The sequence below is a fragment of the Ambystoma mexicanum genome, chromosome 10, assembly GCF_040938575.1.
Source record: "Ambystoma mexicanum isolate Mex_15411 chromosome 10, UKY_AmexF1_1, whole genome shotgun sequence".
Lineage (NCBI taxonomy): Eukaryota > Metazoa > Chordata > Amphibia > Caudata > Ambystomatidae > Ambystoma > Ambystoma mexicanum.
In genome coordinates, this window is record NC_090932.1 from 1,137,709,523 (window position 1) to 1,137,729,068 (window position 19,546).

A 19,546-nucleotide genomic window follows, 5' to 3' on the forward strand; every position below is an offset into this window, starting at 1 on the left:
TTTACTCCAAAAACAAGCCTAGTATATCAGCCGGATTTAAGGCTTAGTGGACTAGACCATCTACTACAGGGATCTGTATATGACCTTATGGTCACAGCTTAGAACTGTGACAAGTCTACTCAACCCTTGACCTTTCATGGTCAATAAAAGGAGCACCCTGAGTTGGATAACTAAGTCTGCCATTAGCGTCAATATGCCCCGACTGGGGTGAGTGGACTCTCTATACAACACACCTGCAATGTTATGAATAGGAGACATGCTCTATTTTATGTAAGTAGGCACATCCCCAGATACAGTCACATATTCAAGGATGTTTTCCATATTACAAAAGTTGGAAACTTCAACAGCCTCACTTAAAAACTCACAAGCCATAGGAGCAGTTTGGCCAAGTCGGTTACCAGGTGTGCACCGAAGCTTACAGCAACATTTTCTTGCGAGGTAAGAAGAGCAAGGTGCTCTACTTTTTTTGCTAGAAAAATAACAGTAGTGGATTTTGCTAGAAAAATAATCACGGTGGAGTAGCCTATCAAAAATCTAACGAGACCACGGGTGAACAGCAAATTGCTTCATCCGAAACTCGCTGTATTGGCATACCAGGAGGAGTTGGGGGGGGGGGGGGGGGGGGGGGGGGGGGAGTGAAAATCAGATGGATGTTTGTTTTTTAATAAAATGCCAAAATAACATGTTGTTGTGCTTTCCTCTTGTTGCCATATGGGAGTGGTGTGCAACAACCCATGTGTTTATTTTGTGGGATCCAAAGTGTACGGACCTCCAAACATGGATAGATTTGCATTTTAATTGGGAATTCTGCAAGAGGTGACAGAGTGTAAGATTTGTCACAAACTAATGATCGCTTATAAATGATCATGTGGCGCATGTTTCCTCATGTGCAAGAAATCAACCACAGAAGAGTATCCAAGCATACTTCATGATTCTGACCAGGGGCGTGGCTAGAGGGCATACCATGAAGACACAGACGGCATTACCTCCCGAGAGTGATCCTCCAAACTGATCTTGACTTACCGAACCTAAATACGAACAGTGGCCGACTTCAGCAGTTAAGATCCAAAGGCGCAGAGATGGTGCGAGCTCCCAAGATGTCGGACAATAGATGGGATGGAGCGGCCTGCAGAGTAGCAACAAGGTGCTGATCCTGCCATTTATTGGAGCGCATTCAGCTCTGGGCCAACATCCCGCCATTGGGAACCCTGCTCACCCCCTCAGTGGTCAAAATAGATTGCATGCAGTGACTGGTGGCAGTGGTGCTGCTGTGCAAGTGACAATGGCAGTGGACCCGCGCTGCTGAGAGCTGGCGGCCACTGGAGAGTTGTAGGTGCCCCCATTGGGCTGTAGTGGGCAGAGAGCCCATGCTCAGTGTGGTGGCGGACTTGCCTTGGATGTACGCAGGGTTTAAATGACGAAGCCTGCCTGAGGCGATGTGGGCACAGAAGGGGGAGACCGAGCCCATCACAACCGTTGGTGTGCTAGAGCCATAGGCAGCAACCTGCTGTTGGGCCTGCAGGGGATTGGCTGCCGCCCGTTGGGCTGATCGTGGAGCACGTAGGAGCCAGATGAGAGCTGGGCCTAGTGTGACCAGCCTACTGATTTACACTTTTTGCAATACGGCCCAGAGAACATTACACATTCGACTCAAAACCTAAAAGGAGCCAGAAGAGGTCCATTATGGACTCATTTCCGACCAAGGGGACGCAGAGAGAGGCCCCGCTGCCCCTGGAAAAGACATCCACAGCAGAGGCTAAGGCCCAGACATCAGATCAAGAAGTCAGGGTCCTTGTGGCAATAGCATCACTTTGCACCTTACTCGAACGCAAGATAGATGAGGTAAAAATTGATGTCAACCTCTTGCAGCAAGACATACACTTGTTGTCTGATAGACTGACAAACACAGAAGAATGGCTTTCTGAAAATATGGCTACAAAGGTCTCGGACAATGTTGGAAGCTTTAAGGGCCAGGAACAGAGTTTTGGAACTAGAGGCAGAGGAGAGGCCCTGACGCAATAACATTTGTGTCCTGGGACCTCTGGAAGCAGAAGAAGGTAGGGGCCTGACAATCTACATCATGAAAATGTTAATCCACGGAATTGACCCAGACAAGCTATCCCAAGGCTTCACAGTCGAAAGGGTGCACTGATTCCGGGTAAGCCGAACGCTGCTACGTGCACCTCCAAGACGCATCATAGCAGGAGTCCTGAATTTCGGGGACAGAGAACTGATCCAATTTTTTAGAGATGGCAGCGTTATACACCATGTAGCATCAAAGCTGGCAATCTATCCTTATTATACATCAATGATGCAGAAGAAACAGAATATGTGTGTCCCTACCAAGGAGAGACTGACATCTGGGCCTTCAATTTAAGCTAGTGTATCCAGCGAACCTGAAGGTGCGGTATAAAGGAAAAGCAATATTCTTTGAAGACCCTGCAGAAGTGGATGGACGGTAATGGAATGGCAACGAGTCCTCTGGAAAACAACAAAGAAGCAGAAAGGCGTACACCCATGATGGGGTGGGTACGGGCGAACCTGAAAGCTCAATGAATGGGTTCCCAAATTGATGGTGCTCACTGGTTTACATGACACAATTTTTCTGGAGTACTGTGCTGACCCTCACGGTCAAGAGTTTATGCGTTATAGACCACGAGATGGTAACTAGGAACCGTACCTCACCACCTGCAAGACTCTTGGGAGTAATCTTACTCTGGGAGTGCTGACTGGCTAGAATGGTGATGGCTGTAAAGTCGTTTGGTTTTACTTACTGTTCTGTTAAGTTCCTTTAGCCTGTTTAGTCTGTTTCTGGGTGGCAGAGTTTCACAAATAGGGAGGGGAGTGTGCTCAGGGTGGCTTGCGGGGGGATGTTTGGGAGGGTTGTGGGGGTGATGGGCTGGGGTTGGTAGGATCCTTGAGGGGATTATTAGGGGCCAAAGCCTAACCAAATGTTTGAAGAAGGGAAGGGGTGGGTTCGGATAGGTGGACAATGGGATTGCATGTCAAACATGGCTACTCTTATAACATGGAACGTTCAGGGAATGAATACTTACTTGAGGCGTAACAGGATTGTCTCATACTACACAGGAAGAAAATCACAATAGCTATCCTGCAAGAGACACCTTCTGAAGGAAGAACAGGATAAGGTTGTGGCCAGATGGGGGGGGGTGGGATATGGCTTGAATTATTTGGCATATGCGAGAGGGGCTCTAAGGTGGCTGGCCGGTTCGGCATCCTTTAGATTGATCAAGGCTTAGTCTGATGACATGGGGAGTTGGTATTTGCCCATGGTTATATTGAAAACAGAAATATGTATCGTCACTTCATACTCCCTTAACCAAATGGCATCTGATTTTCTTTGCTCTCGGTATGGCAAGTTTACACACAAGGGGAATATTCTAGATTTGAGGGGGTGGGGGAGATTTTAATTGTACATTGGACCTTAGGGTAGACTGTTCAGATCTTAAACACAAGAAGCCTTCTGCAGCTGCTAAAACTCTTAATACCATTCTCAATTATCTATTCCTAGTGGACATTTGGAGGGCTCTGAATCGGGATAAACCATGCTATTCATATTATTCGTCCCAGCACAAAGTCTTCACTAGGAATGACTACTTGTTTTCTGGGCAGGAACATTTGGAGTTTATTGAGGCAGAGGACACAAGTTATCAATCTCTGACCATTCCCTGTTGATTGCAATTTCAGATTGATGGGGGCACTGCCTCTGAAACCAATGTGGCGTCTGCCAGTGGTGGCCCTGTCAGATGTTAGCATCAGAAACCACCTCGAGAATGTGATGGATTCTTTGATAAGAATGTGGGGAGCAAAATTAGGTGGGAAAGCATATGGGAAAAACTTCAAGTAGTGGTGAGGGTAAGTCGATCGCTAGAGCAGGTGGCATTCAGAGATCCCTGATGACCGAATTCGGAGTTGGAAAGTACCATACAGAAAATGGAAGGAGATGGGGTCGCGGGTGAATTCAATGAATCAGAGCTGGTAAAACGTAGGTCACGTAGGCGCAGAAAAGACTCTGGAAGTTTCACTATGGTGTGCGCATATAAAATGCATGGGGAGGGTGACAGTCAGGTAAAACCATTAGTATGGCTCTGCCCGAAAAAGTGAGCCTGAGGCATGTTATCACGGTCATTAATGAGTGCGGGACAAGCTGGCGATCTCAGTATGAAATCAATTAAACTTTTGGCGCATTCTATAGAAGGTTGTATGGTAGAGGGTAGAAAGTGGCTATGGACGAGGTTACTTTCACGCTGTCACAGATTGACCTGCCCTAGTGTCGACAGAACAGGGGGCCGATTTGGATGCTATACTGATGGAAATGGAGCTACACAGTGTGAATCCCTGGGAAAAGACGGGGGAAGATGCCAGGGTGGGGGACAGACTCAGAAGAAAACAGAGATCTTGAAACCCACAATGCTGAAGATTTTTGAGGAGGCATAAGAAATTGACTAACTACCAGCTAGTATGAGCAAGTCTGTGATAGTTTCAGTTCTGAAGCCAGGGAAGCAACAATCCCTCCGTGAATTCAATTGACTGTTATCCATGTTAAACCCAGAGGCATAGCCAGGAGTGTCTAACAAGTGAGGCCTGAAGCTAATGTAGTTGGGCCCCCCGCAGTGGCATTAACATCTGTAAATGTCCACACAGCATTGCCGAGTGGGCATTTACAGATTTTGGGTGGGCCTTGCCCTCAGGCCCTACCCAGTCTACATCTCTGTTTAAACCAGGATGTTAAAAGCCTAAGGGCGCTGTTGGCAGGATGATTTAAACAAGCGATTGGTTACTTTGTTCACTGTGACCAAACTGGGTTTGTGTCCAAGAGGAACCCCTCCCTAAACATGCATAGACTCCAATACGTTCTTTACTGGACTCAGTCACATGATGCTGATATGCAGTGGCCTCCCTTGATGTGGTTAAGGCCTTTGATTCAGTCTACTGGGACTGGATGTACGTGGCACTAAATAGATTTGGAATTGAGGCAGATTTCTCAGATGTGTGAAATTAGTCTATTCAGTGCCTATCGCCAGGGTCCGTACGGATAGATACATATGCTCGCCCTGGGCTCTATGGAGTTTCACCAGACAAGGTTGCCTACTGTCACCAGTGCGATTTATATGGATGCTGGAACCGCTAGCTGCATACCTACATGGGGAGTTCAACGAGGCCGGAATTCTAGCTGATGGTTCACGTCATCTTATTTCTCTCCATGCAGACAATATCCTTCTATATCTACAGGAACCGGAAGATAATCTGCTGCTTGTACGAGGTGTTAGATAATTTTGCTAGGCTCTCGGGTATCTCATTATCAGGGAGAAGTCTGGTCTTTTTTCTCCTTGGCAGTGATGTGTGCACGCTGACTGGAGGACCTACCTGTCCTGGGACTCCGCTGGGTTACACATCCATTTCTGTATCTAGGGATAGACATATGGCACAAAGCAGAGCATACACCTATAGACAGTACATGGTTAAGGAGCTAGGTGAAGTGATAAAATCTATGGGCTTTGGGAGGAAGTTACCATTGTCAACAATAGGACGTGTGGAGTCGATTAAAAATGGTAGTCTTACCTCACTTGTTATATTACTTTAGCAATGTCATGTTTAATATACCCAGCACTTTTTTCAGCACTCAGGACTCTTAGATTAGGGGATTTATCTGGAACCAGGGGAGACATAGAATTGTGTTGACATGCTCTTCATGCGATATGAAGATGGTGGGGTCCAGCTTCCATGGTTCGAGCTAGATTGCCTAGCAGCCCAAAGCAAATATCTGGCATGGTGGCTGGCGGATGAACAGACGCTGGACAAAGTTTTGATGCAGGCAGCTATACGCCCAAAGGTACTCAAAGAGGCACTATGGATCTTGGAAAGCTACCTGCGAGATACACCCCATCTATTATTGTTGAGAAGACAGATATGGAAAAGAAAAGTGAAGATTAAGATGCAGGAAGTGCATTCTCCCCATTTACCTCTGTCCGTGTGTAGGAGCAGTTGCAGGGACGACCTCCGAAATATGAGGAATTGGACAAATCTGGGACTCGCCCCCTGGGTGGACATTTGTGCAATAGCACCTAGAGCGTTCCAGGTGCTGAATGGGATGACCAAATAAATTATGTCAGGCCCAAATAATCGGACGGACACGAAGATTATGGCAAAATAATACTTTATTATCAGTTCAATAAAGTAGGGAAACCTGGCAAACAAACCTACAGCTCACACACTGATGGCATTTCCATTACGCAAAAGGCTTTATACCTCAATGTACGTCAGCTATGATGTCATCCTACGTGGCAAACAGAAAAAACCTATTGGGCGGAGGGATTGTAGAGGTGGGAAGATGGATTTCTGAACTCTGACCTGGTGGGCAGAGGTGCCAGCCTAGTTTCTTGGAGGGTAACCTTCTGGACAAGCCAGACCAATCAAAGTAGCATTGGCGGCGGTCAAGACTAGGTGAGGGTGACTGAAAGACCTCATTGAGCATACAGAGAAAAGGACACTTACAAATCACTTCCAGTCAGGTGTATATGTATATTAAAAATACAAATAAATTTATTTCAAGGCCTTTGCGTTTCAAACACACAAATAAAATCACAGTAATACTTCCAAGCCAACACAATCCTATCGATATACATATATCTATGTACACACACACACACACACACACACACACACACACACACACACAAGACCAATGGAGTATAAAGGGTTAATGCACAAAATGGATCCACAACCTAAAAAGGGAAGGAAGAAGGTAGTGCAAATAGTCTTTAGGCCCTTCTGCATCAAACACAATCCTAACTGAAAGGCAGTCCAATCCCTAAAATGAGGGGAGCCTAGTGCTCAAATGTACTTGCAAAGCTGGTGCACGCGGTAGAGCAGATGGGCGAAACAGAGTCTTTTGTAGCTCAGGAAGTTGGGTGAGGTGATGCAGAATAGGTTCCCACTATTCGTGGAATGTCTCCCCTTGATGGCGTAAAAATGGATTGATGCGCTAGGGGCCACCGGTTAGGGTTGCAATTACTCACTGACACCCGGCGCATTCCGGACCAAACTTCATCAGTCGAGTCCACTTCGGTTGCAGGTTCAAATGCAGTAATCTCGTGGCTCTGCGGCTTTCAGCGACGAAGTTACAGCGTTGATTCCCAAACGGGACAGTGGCGATGTCTCCGCTCCTGTAGCAGGCTTCAGGGCACAGAGGGGCAATGCTGCAATGAGTTTGCAAAGTTCGTCACCATTGCTGGGCGACACGGTAATCGCGTGTACTCCGATTTGGGCGCCCTCTCTTTACTCCAGACTTGGGAATGCTAAGTGTACGAAATTCAGGGTGAGAGTGCTGTGAACACTGAGCTGGCGAAGTTTCAAAGGCCTCCTTGAAACGGCAGCGGTATCAGGGCAAAGGTCTTGCGCAAGCTGGTCAGCCCACTGGCTGCAGGTTTTGATGAAGGTGCCGAGAATAGTTGGTCCCACTCTTCCAATGGGTCAAAGCGTCTTCGCAGACCTTCAAGGATGACCAGATGTAGAGGGGTCCAGCGGGACGACGGCGGGCTCAGGGTGCCAAACCTACCAGGGGTGCCTCGACTCGGCTTCTTAGTTTCAGGATACTTGGAACCTATCTTTCGTTCAGTGAGAACTCCAGAGATCGACATGGTTTGGGTGTTGGAGCCTTCTCTTATCCAAACTCTCCTTTGCGCTAAAACAAAGAGGACCCAATGGGAGATCTGCTCACATAAAGGCATACCATATCTGGATCAATCATGGACCACAGTGGTCCCAGGCATTCACAGCACACCAGACTCTGGCACCCAGGATGTGTATTGGAACCAGACAGTCTAGCCCACATCCTGGAAGCACACACATAAGGCCTGCAGAAGCCTGCGAAAGCTTGGCGTTTCGCAGGAGAATGCATGCCCAAATAAGTACTGACCAGGGTCGGTTCGACCTGGTGAAGGGGCAAGATGGCCAAAGGACAGGACAAAGATCCTCGTGGCATGGTCATTTTGGAGCCATGCCACCTATTTGTGCCAAACGCAGTAACCGCGGTTTACCTGGCGGGCAAGGGTTAAAAATACATGAAGATAAGCTGCCACCAGCTCTGTCCAAGGCCCACCTGCACTTCTAAAAAATCCTTTGATAGTATCTAGGGCCTTTAGAAATGACAGGAAGACCCAAGTGCACTATAGTGGAAGGTTGCAACATTGACAAGGACTATGGGAAACAAAGTCTCCCAGTACTGACTGTCTTTAAGAGCATGTCCGTTTCCCCATAACAAAGTGAGCAAAAAGCCCAGGGGAGTGCAGCAGAAGGCTGTGCTCCTCTGGCAAAGTCAGACTATGGTGTTTAAACAAAGCAAAAGGTTGGGGGGTACACAACTGGAGGGAAAATTACCTATGAAATGGAAATATTTCCTAACATATGGCCACAGGATGCCAGTCTCAGAGCTGGGGTGTAGTAGTCTAAACCAGTTCTGACAGGCATAGGCAGATTCCCATCTGTGGAGAATGTGCATTTGTTCCTTTGTTTGAAACCTCACTGAATGCTTGGAGATACCGGAGTAGATGGGCCAGTCATTAACTTGCCGGCAAATGTTTGAATGTAGCCATGCGCGATATAGGAGACTGGAGTCACTAGCAGCCTCCCGTAAGGGGATAAATGAAGGCCCACTGCCCACTTCTCAGACTATTGGAACACAAACCTGCACACCTGGAAAGGGCCAGAAGCTATGAACCAACATCTTAAGTGCTCCAAGGATTCTGACAGCAATGACTCTTCAGTGAAGGAGGCAACCCTTTGAACCAGGCATGATGGACCTATGCACCGTTTCCACGGCCCAACCAAGTCCTCCTAAGACTGCCCTAGAATCACTTGATTTAATCATGGTCGATCAACATCAAATTTAGCCAAGAGCGTCCTTTACATCATTGTAGACCTAAAATAAAGAGTATTCCTGTGGGGATTCCGCCTTGGTCTGCTCGAGTCCTGTGTTCAGACTAGTGGGAAAGTGGGAGCTTCCTGTAAGGTGGGAGGAGAAAGAGAAAGAGAAAGGTGTGTGGGGGTGTAACAGGACAATGCCTTGTCCCATAAGCTTGAATTACACTCCCACAAAAATCCCATACCCTCTCTGCGGCAGCAGACCAGTCTTTGCCTAATATGAATGAAATACTCAGTAGACACTCACACTGGCTTCTAGATCTTCCGTTTTGTTCCTCAAGTTGTCAAGATTCTCCCCACGGGCCAAGATTCGATCCACATTCTGGGACATGATGTTCTTCACTCCCTCCACTTCGCTCTGCAGGTTACGCACACGATCAGTTCCCACGGTGCTTGGACCAGGACCCTCATCTTGACCCTAGAAGCAACAAAGGCGAAGGGTTAACAGTTACACAATTAAAGCAACACCAAGTCTAGAGTATGTTTAAAGGATACCATGTAGAGCCATTGGGAAAGGAAAGAGGAGCCATCAAGAGCACATCCTTGGACCCTTCTTTTAGTACTAAGCTAGTGTACCTATAAAGCAATCACCACTCGGACACCTGCCTACATGGCTGCAAAGCTCCAGCTCAGGTGGGCCTCGCCACTCTACATACATGGCTGCAAAGCTCCATCTCAGGTGGGCCTCGCCTCTCTACCTACATGGCTGCAAAGCTCCAGCTCAGGTGGGCCTCGCCTCTCTACCTCTGCCTCTCTGAGATGGTGAAGGTGCTAGTTAAGATGAAACCATCTTCTTGCGCCGAAAATGTAATCCCTCCTAAAATTATCGCGGAAAATGAAGAACTGTTTGCCCCAGTGCTGACCAAGATAATCAATGCATCCTTCCATGACGGTGGGATCCCTCAAACCATAAAAAAGGTGACCATTACACCATTGTTAAAAAAAAAAAAAAACGGGTGTGGATCCCAAAGATCCGAGTAACATACGCCCAATCACTAATACTAATTTTGTTTTAAAAATCATGTGCTTGCAATTGTCCTGTAGCAATTTTGTCCATGTGGAAGCCAATAACATCCTGCATGAGCAGCAGTCGTGTTGCCCATAGTACAGAAACTGCAATGTTAGATCTCCAAACGCGCATGCTTTCCATAGTGGACAAAAGTAAAACAGGGATTCTAATGCTTCTAGACCTAAGTGCTGCTTTTGATCTTGTTGACCATAATCTGCTACAGCAAGTGTTAGAGAAAACCGCGGGCTGCTCTAAGGCAGCCCTGGCATGGTTAGCATCTTTCCTCACAGACCGTGTAGCTAGGATACACTAGGAAGAGAAGTTTTCTACATCTACACCTATAAGTGCAGGTGTACCACAGGGAGCCAGCATCTCCCCTCTTCTCTTTAATCTTTTAATGAAATACCTATGTGTACTCTTAGAATCCATCGGCGTCCATTTTACTAACTATGCCGATGATACACAGCTAGTGTTAGAACTGGAGGGTGACTATCAATTAGACAAGGAAAAGATCATGGCCATTTATAATCTGATAGACAAATGGATGGAAGACAATTGGATGTGCTTGAACAGCATAAAAACTGAGCTTATGATTTTTGGCTCCAATCAAGCAAGGGATACGTTATGTAAAGAATTCTAAGAGTTCACTATTAAAGACTCATGTATTAAGGTGGTCTCCCATGTTAAAACACGTGGGATGATGTTGGAGGCTTCCCTGGGATCAGAATCCCAAATAAACTATCTTCACAAAAATAATACATATTACATCAGGCTCTTGAAAGCTATACGCCCTCTTTTAAATGAGAATAACGCGGCCACAATAGCCAGGGCCATTATACTGGCATGCCTCGACTACGGCAACTCACTCTTGCTGGGAGCATCAAAAAAAAAAGCATTAGTAAATGTCAGATAATGGAAAACAACACAGTCCGGGTTAGAAAAAGGGATCAACAGAAGAATTCATGTGACAGAGGCTAGAAGATCCCTCCACTGACTTAGAGTTGAGGAGAGAATCCTCTTTAAATCCATGGCTCTAGTACACAGATGTCTGTATGGTGCAGCCCCATTTTAGCTTAGATCCAGGTTTATACGATACACCCCAAACAGGACCTTAAGATCTCAAACATTAGGCAAGCTACAGGTACCACAAGCAACCCGAGCCATGGGCACCGGGAAATCTTTCCCATTTCAGGCAGCTCGGCAGTGGAACAACCTCCCAGTAGCTCCGAGATCAGAACCTAACCTTACAACATTCAGAATAAATGTGAAGACCCATCTTTTCAAATAACATGCTACTCCCTAGCCTCCTACTCCTCCTCATCTGCCTAGCATGAATCAGTCTCTCTGCGCCCGGATGCCTGTGGGTTACCGACGCATTACAAATAAATAAATAAATAAATAAAATACCTACCTAGCTGCAAAGCTCCAGCTCAGGTGCCTTGCCTCTCTATCTACATATCTGCAAAGCTCCAGCTCAAGAGGGCCTCGCCTCTCTACATACATGGCTGCAAAGCTCCAGCTCAGGTGGGCCTCGCCTCTCTACCTACATAGCTGCAAAGCTCCAGCTCAGGTGGACCTCGCCTCTCTAGGAGCCAGGCCATCACTATGCTCAGGACAAAACTGGTGTGCATGGAAAAAAATGAGGGAGCAGGCCTTCCCTTGTTATGCCACTGGAGCACTATGTTCTAGCCGTTTAATAGGAAAATCAATACCTAGGAGCCACCTAGTCTCCTTGCATTCCCACATCACAACCCACTCCCAGGACTGGAGCATCTGATGCCACATAGTGGCCCTCCTTACTAAAACTGTGCAAGCTTGGTGGCCAACATACAAATTAGGAATTATTCCAACACCGATGTTCTTGATGAAGAATTGCCAGTTGGCTTTGGATTGAGAAGTTGGCTGGATCAAGTCATGTACTGTACAAGGACCAAGAGAAGGGGCAGCTTCTTAGGAAAATGTGGGCATTTGACATGTAGCAGAGATTGCGAGAAAGGTGCGGGGTACATAACGTGGGCGTGCATGTGCCACTCACCAGGTTACAGCGTTAGATTTATAGAGTGGTCTAGGCTGTGGCATTTCTGATCTAATCAATCCAGGCAGACTTTACATTATCACCCATTTGCACCACGTTGACTATTATTGAAAAGACGTTTCCCTATATGCAGCAAGTCGGAAACATTAATAAAAGCCTTTTAAGAAAATATCGGATCTTTGCCCTCATTATTTCCAAACTAGATTACTGCAACGCCCTATACATTGGAGCCAACAAATACATTATTAACAAAATACAGATACGATACTCCAAAATAATGCCCTTCGAGCCGCACTCAGTATCTCAAAGAAAGAACATATCTCTGAAACAAGAAGGAAGTACAAGTGGCTATCCACTCATGAGAAAATCAAGACTAAAAAACTGCTTCCCTCATCCATAAATACCTAAACAATAAAGCACCACGATATCTAATAGAAAGATTTTCTAGAAAAATCATCTACTAGACCCACGAGACTAGTGAATTCCAACTGCCTTCAGGTGCCTCGCTTTAAACTATCCACTATTGGGGGCTCCAGCTTCCCAGTCAAAGCAGCTCAACTGTGGAACTCACTACCTACCACACTCAGAATGGACCAAACCTTTACTAAATTTAGGCAACATCTGATTATTTGGCTCTTCGAGAATGAGGATAAATAAACCTGCAGAACCTGACCATACCCGTGAATAACTGTACATGTTGCTATATATACACTGTCTGTATTTATTTACCACTGCCTACTCTATGTACATATAATGCCTATTTGCTAGGTTAGATGTTTTTCTGATACTTTTGTAACCAATGTAAACTGTGTACCAAGCTGTACGACTTCTTTCTGCCCGCTCCCTGATACCTTCGGGTCTGGTGCGCTTAATAAATAACTAACATTCCTGAGAACCCTTGTTATGTGTTAATTGCTCATCGTGTCTTAAGCCGGTAATACATCCGACAGCCTTTCACGAGGGCCACGCCACAGTACCATCTCGTAATGTCCTGAAGAAGAGGGGGCATTCTAGCCATTTAAACATTCCACCCGAGGAGGATGGAGTATTCAGCACACAACATGGAAAGCGAAGAGAAACATTGGAATGTTGGGAGAGATGGCCTCTAAGGCTATTTTAGCCCACGGCTACTGCGTCATCTACTATGGAACTGCTGACATTCCAATGCTCGAATGACATTTTACCGAGGCAACAGATGTCATCTTCTACTACCAACTTTCATAGTCACCCGTTCTTCTACAGGGAGAGCACATGACAATATCTGGCAAGTAGATTATCCTCCCCCAATCATGTTATTCAGTGCCTACATCCTGGCTGTAAAAAAAAACAAAGTAGACAACAATAAATTACCTTTTGTACCGGCATCAGAGTCTGCAACTAGGCGCAAGCCAGCAGCCAACCATTTTAACCATGTACGCCGTGCATTAGGTTATGAAAACATGCCCCCCGGTGAATACATTCTGTAATATTGAGGTTTTAAAATCCACAACAAAAAATTGTTTACAAGTTATCATTTTAAAAGCACTTCTCCAAGATGTTTTCTTCCCCCCCCCCCAGGGCAGGTTAGCTAGCTACAAAAAAAAAAAAGTGCATGAAGAAAACGGAAGACCAACATCATAGAGTACTGCAAACAGGCTCTATAGAGGGCTCCACTGTGCAAGCTTCTACTTTATACACGAGGGAGAGACCGATGCACGAGAAGCCCCACTAAATCAATAAATAAATAAATAGCGAACTCCAAATAACAAATCCCATTCCCACAAGGGAAAGATTTGCTTTCTCGTAGAGCAGAAATAGCGGTACAAATTTACACCAAACTTACGCAACAACCTGGTGTCCGGTCCGAATCACAGGCTTCGATTGGTTTGGTGGAGGTGTGGGGAGGAGTCTGGGGGGAAGGGGAAGAACGATCCACAAAAGTGTATTGGCCAACACCAATGCGACTGGTTGTCATGACACTTAATATTTATCTCTGCTCTCCACCCACCCCCATCCTGAATCATGGATCCTTTGGCAACCCAAATAGGGTCACTGGTGCTAGAGGCATGGCAGAAGCCCTGGGAACAGTAACTGTGGGGAGGGGGGGCGGGGGGCTTTGCACATATTGATTCATAATAGATCGATGAAATAAAGCTTTCCTGCACTACTTGAAAAACATTAAGAACTATGGGTGACCTGCTTGAGTACAAAACATTACAATTCACACACAAAAACAAAACATTTAGTTGAAGGGACATTAGTTCATGGCATCACAGAGGCTATCCCCGCCGACATCAATGATGGCATATAATTATACCTTATGAAAATAATGCACAAAAGCTTACCCTGTAACTTCCCCCATAAATGAGCATATTCACAGTAAGGGTCAATGCTGCACACTCAACACTCTATGGTTTACCGGATTTGGCTTAAATGTCTATGGCCAGAGTCTCAACTTAAGTACATTTGCAGGGCTAGCAAACGTACTAGGCCACTAGCATTGGCTAGTAGTTTTTTGACCTTGCTGGTGAGTATCGAGATGTTAAGAAACTTTTAATTTACATGCTGAACAGCAATGCAGCAAATATTAAGTGTGCTTATGGCGACATGCACCATTTTACAAAAAGCACAGGTAAATATTTTGTCACCAGTTACCTTGGGGCAAGTGCATTTCTCTTAGGTCGAGTATGTAAAATGAGGAACTCGCCCTGCAGGCGTAGTGGGATTTTTAAGAATTTGCAAGGCCTGCATTTGGGATACGAAGCACTGACCTTACCCACAGTACCCGCAGAGCACGGTTTGTTTAATTTACCTTGCAAGAATTGTTTCTGCACCATGCTACTCTTCCATGCTCCAATAAAACCATTCACAACCCCCTTGCCGACCAAGCATGGGCGAAGGACAGTTCTCAATACCCCAAACAATCCGTCCACCCCATCCGCTTTGTCTCATAGGAATTCACGGATTGGTGAGATTATGAGAGGTGATTGGTGATGAATGACTGGCTAGGACTGCAGCACTCAACTTCCCCTCTGAAGTTTTTTTTCCAATGAATTACATATACATTTAGATGGAGAGATAAATCTGGGGCAGAGTTGGTACTTTATCTGAATGAAGGTCTCTTTGGGCCACAGAGGTTCTGCCAGCATTTCCCAGTCCTGCCCTTCTCATAAGTTCACGCATTAGCACACTCATAAATAGGGAACAAACAAAAATAAAAAGTGCACAATACAGAAGGTGCCTTACCTTAATGTGAGCTTGTAATAAAACTGAAAAGGGTAAATTCCAGAGCTAGTGGATAGATTTGGGGTCCAAAAATGCAAGTTGCGAGCTACTAGCAAGCAAAGAGTCACTTGCCACTTCAATTCTATACATATACACACACAGCACACCCTTTTACTCGCCAAGAGTCAAAAATCACTAGTAAATGACTTGTGGAGAGTGCATCTTGGACAGAAGATATTTAACAGGGGCCTGTCTGCTGCTGCTCAGGAATGAACCAGATAGCCAGGTCTGCATCATAGAGAAGGAAGAAAGAGAAAATACTAGACCACAGGACATAGTTAATATGACAGGGATATTGGAGTACAACAAGAAAAACGCATGAAAAGGTGAGCAGTGAAACTAACACACAGGAACAGAACAAAATGAAATTAATACAAATAATGTAAAGTTACATGGTTTAAAGGGTTAAAAAACGTAAAGACTGCAAATGTGGGGATTGTGTGGCGAGTTCTAGGAACACCCCATTCTGACATGTGAAGGTAGCGCTCATGATGTGCCTTCCTGAATGTGGAAGCGGCGGGATCCCGCAGACCCACTACTGCGTCTGGGGGAATGGTACTCCTCTTTTAAGACTAGATGGGGAGACATTACCGAAGAAGACCACATTTCTGGAAAGGCTGTGCTGGGAGAACCCATGCGTTGAGGTCCAAAGCAAGACGCGCACCCCGGCAAGAGGAATACTGTCGAGAACCCATGGGTTTTCTAAACCTGGCAGAAGAGACTTATTTGAGAAGGAAAGAGCAAGGAGTGGATTGTGAGTGCTGCAATCTAATGCTGCATGCGCAGCATGATCGAGCAGCTTACATTGAAGAAAGAAAAAAAACATATCACACACTCCTGAACATAGCATTCCCTAATAATTGAAGTTGAGGAAGATTAAGGCTTCCCGCAAGAACAATCAGCAGAAGAAATTAAACCAGTAAAGGGAATAACTAATCAGTAATGACTGTTAGAAATGAACCCCAGCGTAGGTCCCATAAGAGATGCTGGGTGGATGAATCCCAGAAGAAGGGGATTTGCTCATCCAGACTCCGATAAGTAAAGGCTGATAACCACACCACCCAGAGAGGTGCACTACAGTACTGGAAATCAGGTGAGACACCAGGTAGAGACTCATACTACTTGGAAACTCTGGGCAGAGGAGGAGACGAGAGCGATAAGGGAGCACCTCTTAAAATCTGTCAGGGAACCGGAAGCAGAGGGTTTGTCTAGCAAGTGGGGCCTGAAGCTAATGTAGTTGGACCCACCAAAGTGGCATTGACATCTCTTAGTGCCCACACAGTGCTGCTGAGTGGGCATTTACAGATTTTGGGTGGGCCTTTCTACCCTATCTACGCCTCTTGCGGGAAGGCTCAAGCCAGTAGAGTTTCCACCTCAAACTCCTAGGGATATTAAGTAGAAGACTCCAGGCATTACAATATTGTTTACCGGCCAAGACTCCTAATAAAGGGGCGAGAGGAATACTTATTAATCCCAGGAAATCTAATGTCCAGGAGGGGCCTGTTGGGCAGAATCCTGCAGAATCCAGTAGCAAAGGAACCGGATACAGAGAATCCTTGAATCTGATGCCTGGGAGAAAGCAGGAAGACCGAGGTGGGGTGTGAGGTGGAGGAAGAGGGGTTTCGGGAGGCGGGCTCTGATTTCTTACAGATCAGAGATGGACTCTGAACAATAGGCTGAAGAACTTCGTACTTGCCAAAATTTAAGACCCTACATTATAGCATAGGGTAGGCTGAAGGCTAAGGACTTTTGTGCTGGCCACTTTATCAGATATTGTTTTCTAGTACATGGGCAGTCTCGGGAGGAGAGAGTGGGGCAGAAGAGTAGGTATTCTAATTTTGAAGATACACCGACGTTGGGCTCCTGGAAGAAACCTCAGTTTGTGTGGACCCGTCCTGACCAGAGTTGGTTTACATCTACCCTTATGTAGCTGTAGGATTATCTCCAGTTCCCATAGGCCTTCATCAAACCCCAAGGCATAAAATAAGCAGGGTTGCATCTGTAGGTTTGCTAATCAAATTAAAACATGTGGAGCAAGACTAGCTATTTAAGTTACCCTGTTCAATCACAACACAACTTACCCTACATTCATCTCTTGCCCCAGAGTCACTCGCTCTTCCCGCTTTTCTCTGTGCAAGTCCAAATGGGTTATTGGAGGAAGAGACTGCAGCAGAAATCATCTCCTCCTCTCTTAAGTGCCAAAGGCATGTGTGGGAGTGCTAGTCAAGATTTTCTTTTCTTTTTCAAATCATTGCAAAAAAGAAGTAAATTAGGAGGATACTTTTATCAAGCTAACTATATCCTGTCTGGCAAAGACCAGTAGGTGATCATTGTATTTTTTTTTTTTTTAAAGACAGTCAGGCAATTACATTCCTAAAAATGTAAGATTTTACATGATGCATAATTACAATATTGCTACTGTAAAACATTGCATTGCCTCAATGCTTTACAGTGAAGTTTAGGTAAGTATCTAAATCTCAGTGTCAACTATACTTCATTTTGTTTGAAATGATGCATCATATTGACTAGTGAACACTTTTGAAAATGTACATGAACACACGGCCAAATGCTTTTGGTGGCACACCTACTTCTGTGACCTGCTGAGTTGCATACATCTGCACATCTGGTGCTCAACCCATGAGATGATACTTGACAGTCTCTCTTATCACACTGTTGCTTTATACCAGCTACCATGAAAGTGAGACGGACGCAAACTACCATTTTCCATCTAGGTTGGCTAGTTCTCTGCCACCTTCGCCATCCAATCTGCTAAGTCTCTTACTTTCTTTCCACTTACATAATGAATACACTAAGCTAATTAGATGTTTATACAAAGTAGTGAATAATACTTCCATTCAGGCTGTACATCTACAGATCTACTGCAACACCATACACTGTAGTAAGCCTCCAGAGCTCACGTTGCTAGAAGAAATGATTGCATTATATATTAGCACTTGCTGGAGACAGCTGGCCAAACTGTTTTCAGAGCCTTTTTTACAATATCCATTTATTTGTGTCCATTCATGCAGCTAACTTTATACATGTTACAGACTCATCCAGGGTCCACAAAGTCTACCCGCCCGCTCACATAACCGTAGATTTTTCAAAAGGGTACCATTTGCAGGGGATGTCTGAAACTTTCACTGTGCATGGCTGGCCCCATGGTGGCAACAGTGTGTCAAAGAAAGTGGGTTTGTGGTGACACGCACCATTTTACAGAATGTGCATTTACATTTGTTGTCATCCATTGCTATGGGTCAAGTGCATTTCTCTTAGGTCAAATAAGTAAACGAAGTTACTCGACCTGCAGGTCTAGCAGAATTTTAAAGAATTTGCAAGGCCCAAATCATCTGAAGAATGTCTTACTTCAGCGGTACACAGAAATTTTGCATTGTTGCTCATTTTGAGGCCGATTCATGGAATTTGTGCTCCTAAAAACGGGCATTTGGGCGCCATTCTGCCCGCAAATCACCATTTGTTAAACAGGGATTTGCAGGCAGAATGGCGCACAAATCCCTGTTTTTAGGCGCACAAATTCCATGAATCAGCCACTAAAATGTCTTGGGTACAAATAACTGCTGGTGACATTAAAAATATTAGTACAACATTGCTAATCAAATGGGTTTGTTTGCTAATCAAGACAATTGTGATTAGCAATCTCTGCTAATCAATTTATGCCTTGAACCCCCTCCTGAAAACGTTATGTCAATTACATGGTTCAAGGACCTGCCACACATGCCAATATTAGCAGCAAACACTCACTAGTCAAACCTACAGCAAAACCTCTCCATTTGTAAGCATAGCACTTATATAACTTAATATTCAAAGTCAGTGTTTTTAACTTTCTGGACCTCCCCACTGGCAGTTCCAACATTTCATTAAATGGTAATTTGCCGAGTCCCATGAACCAGTAAACCAACTTCTTATTGCAGCAACATTGGGCATCGAGGTACATCCTCTGGTTTTCCACATTAACCGATCTTTGGCCGCATTCTCACTAAAATGACTCCAGGGTGACAAGGGTAGCATTTTCACAGATCTTTTTGGTTTCAATTAGGACACCGATGTTCAAACTGCATTGGGGCTAGTGTAGGGTGGTATCTTGCATGTTCAGTGGCACAGTGAAGAAGTTAAGTTACCGGTTCGCCTTCTCTAACGTGCCTAGTGGGTTAGGGCACCTACTTTGGGGCTACGACTTGGGAAGGCATGCTTAGGTGAGGGCATAGTGTATGTGCCAATAGTCTTGCGTTTAATGGAATCAGAAATTACCATACAGGCACCGTAAATATCACAAA

At 45.3% G+C, this 19,546-nt stretch overlaps 1 protein-coding gene across 1 annotated transcript in view; it reads right to left on the reverse strand.

Moving 5' to 3' along the window:
• The window catches only part of VAMP8 (vesicle associated membrane protein 8), a 118,314-nt gene that overhangs the window by 11,346 nt on the left and 87,422 nt on the right, over positions 1 to 19,546 (reverse strand). The window contains exon 2 of the mRNA XM_069619046.1: positions 9,191 to 9,361. Within this exon, the coding sequence (XP_069475147.1) occupies positions 9,191 to 9,361 (171 nt within the window). The remainder of the gene's footprint in view (positions 1 to 9,190; positions 9,362 to 19,546) is intronic.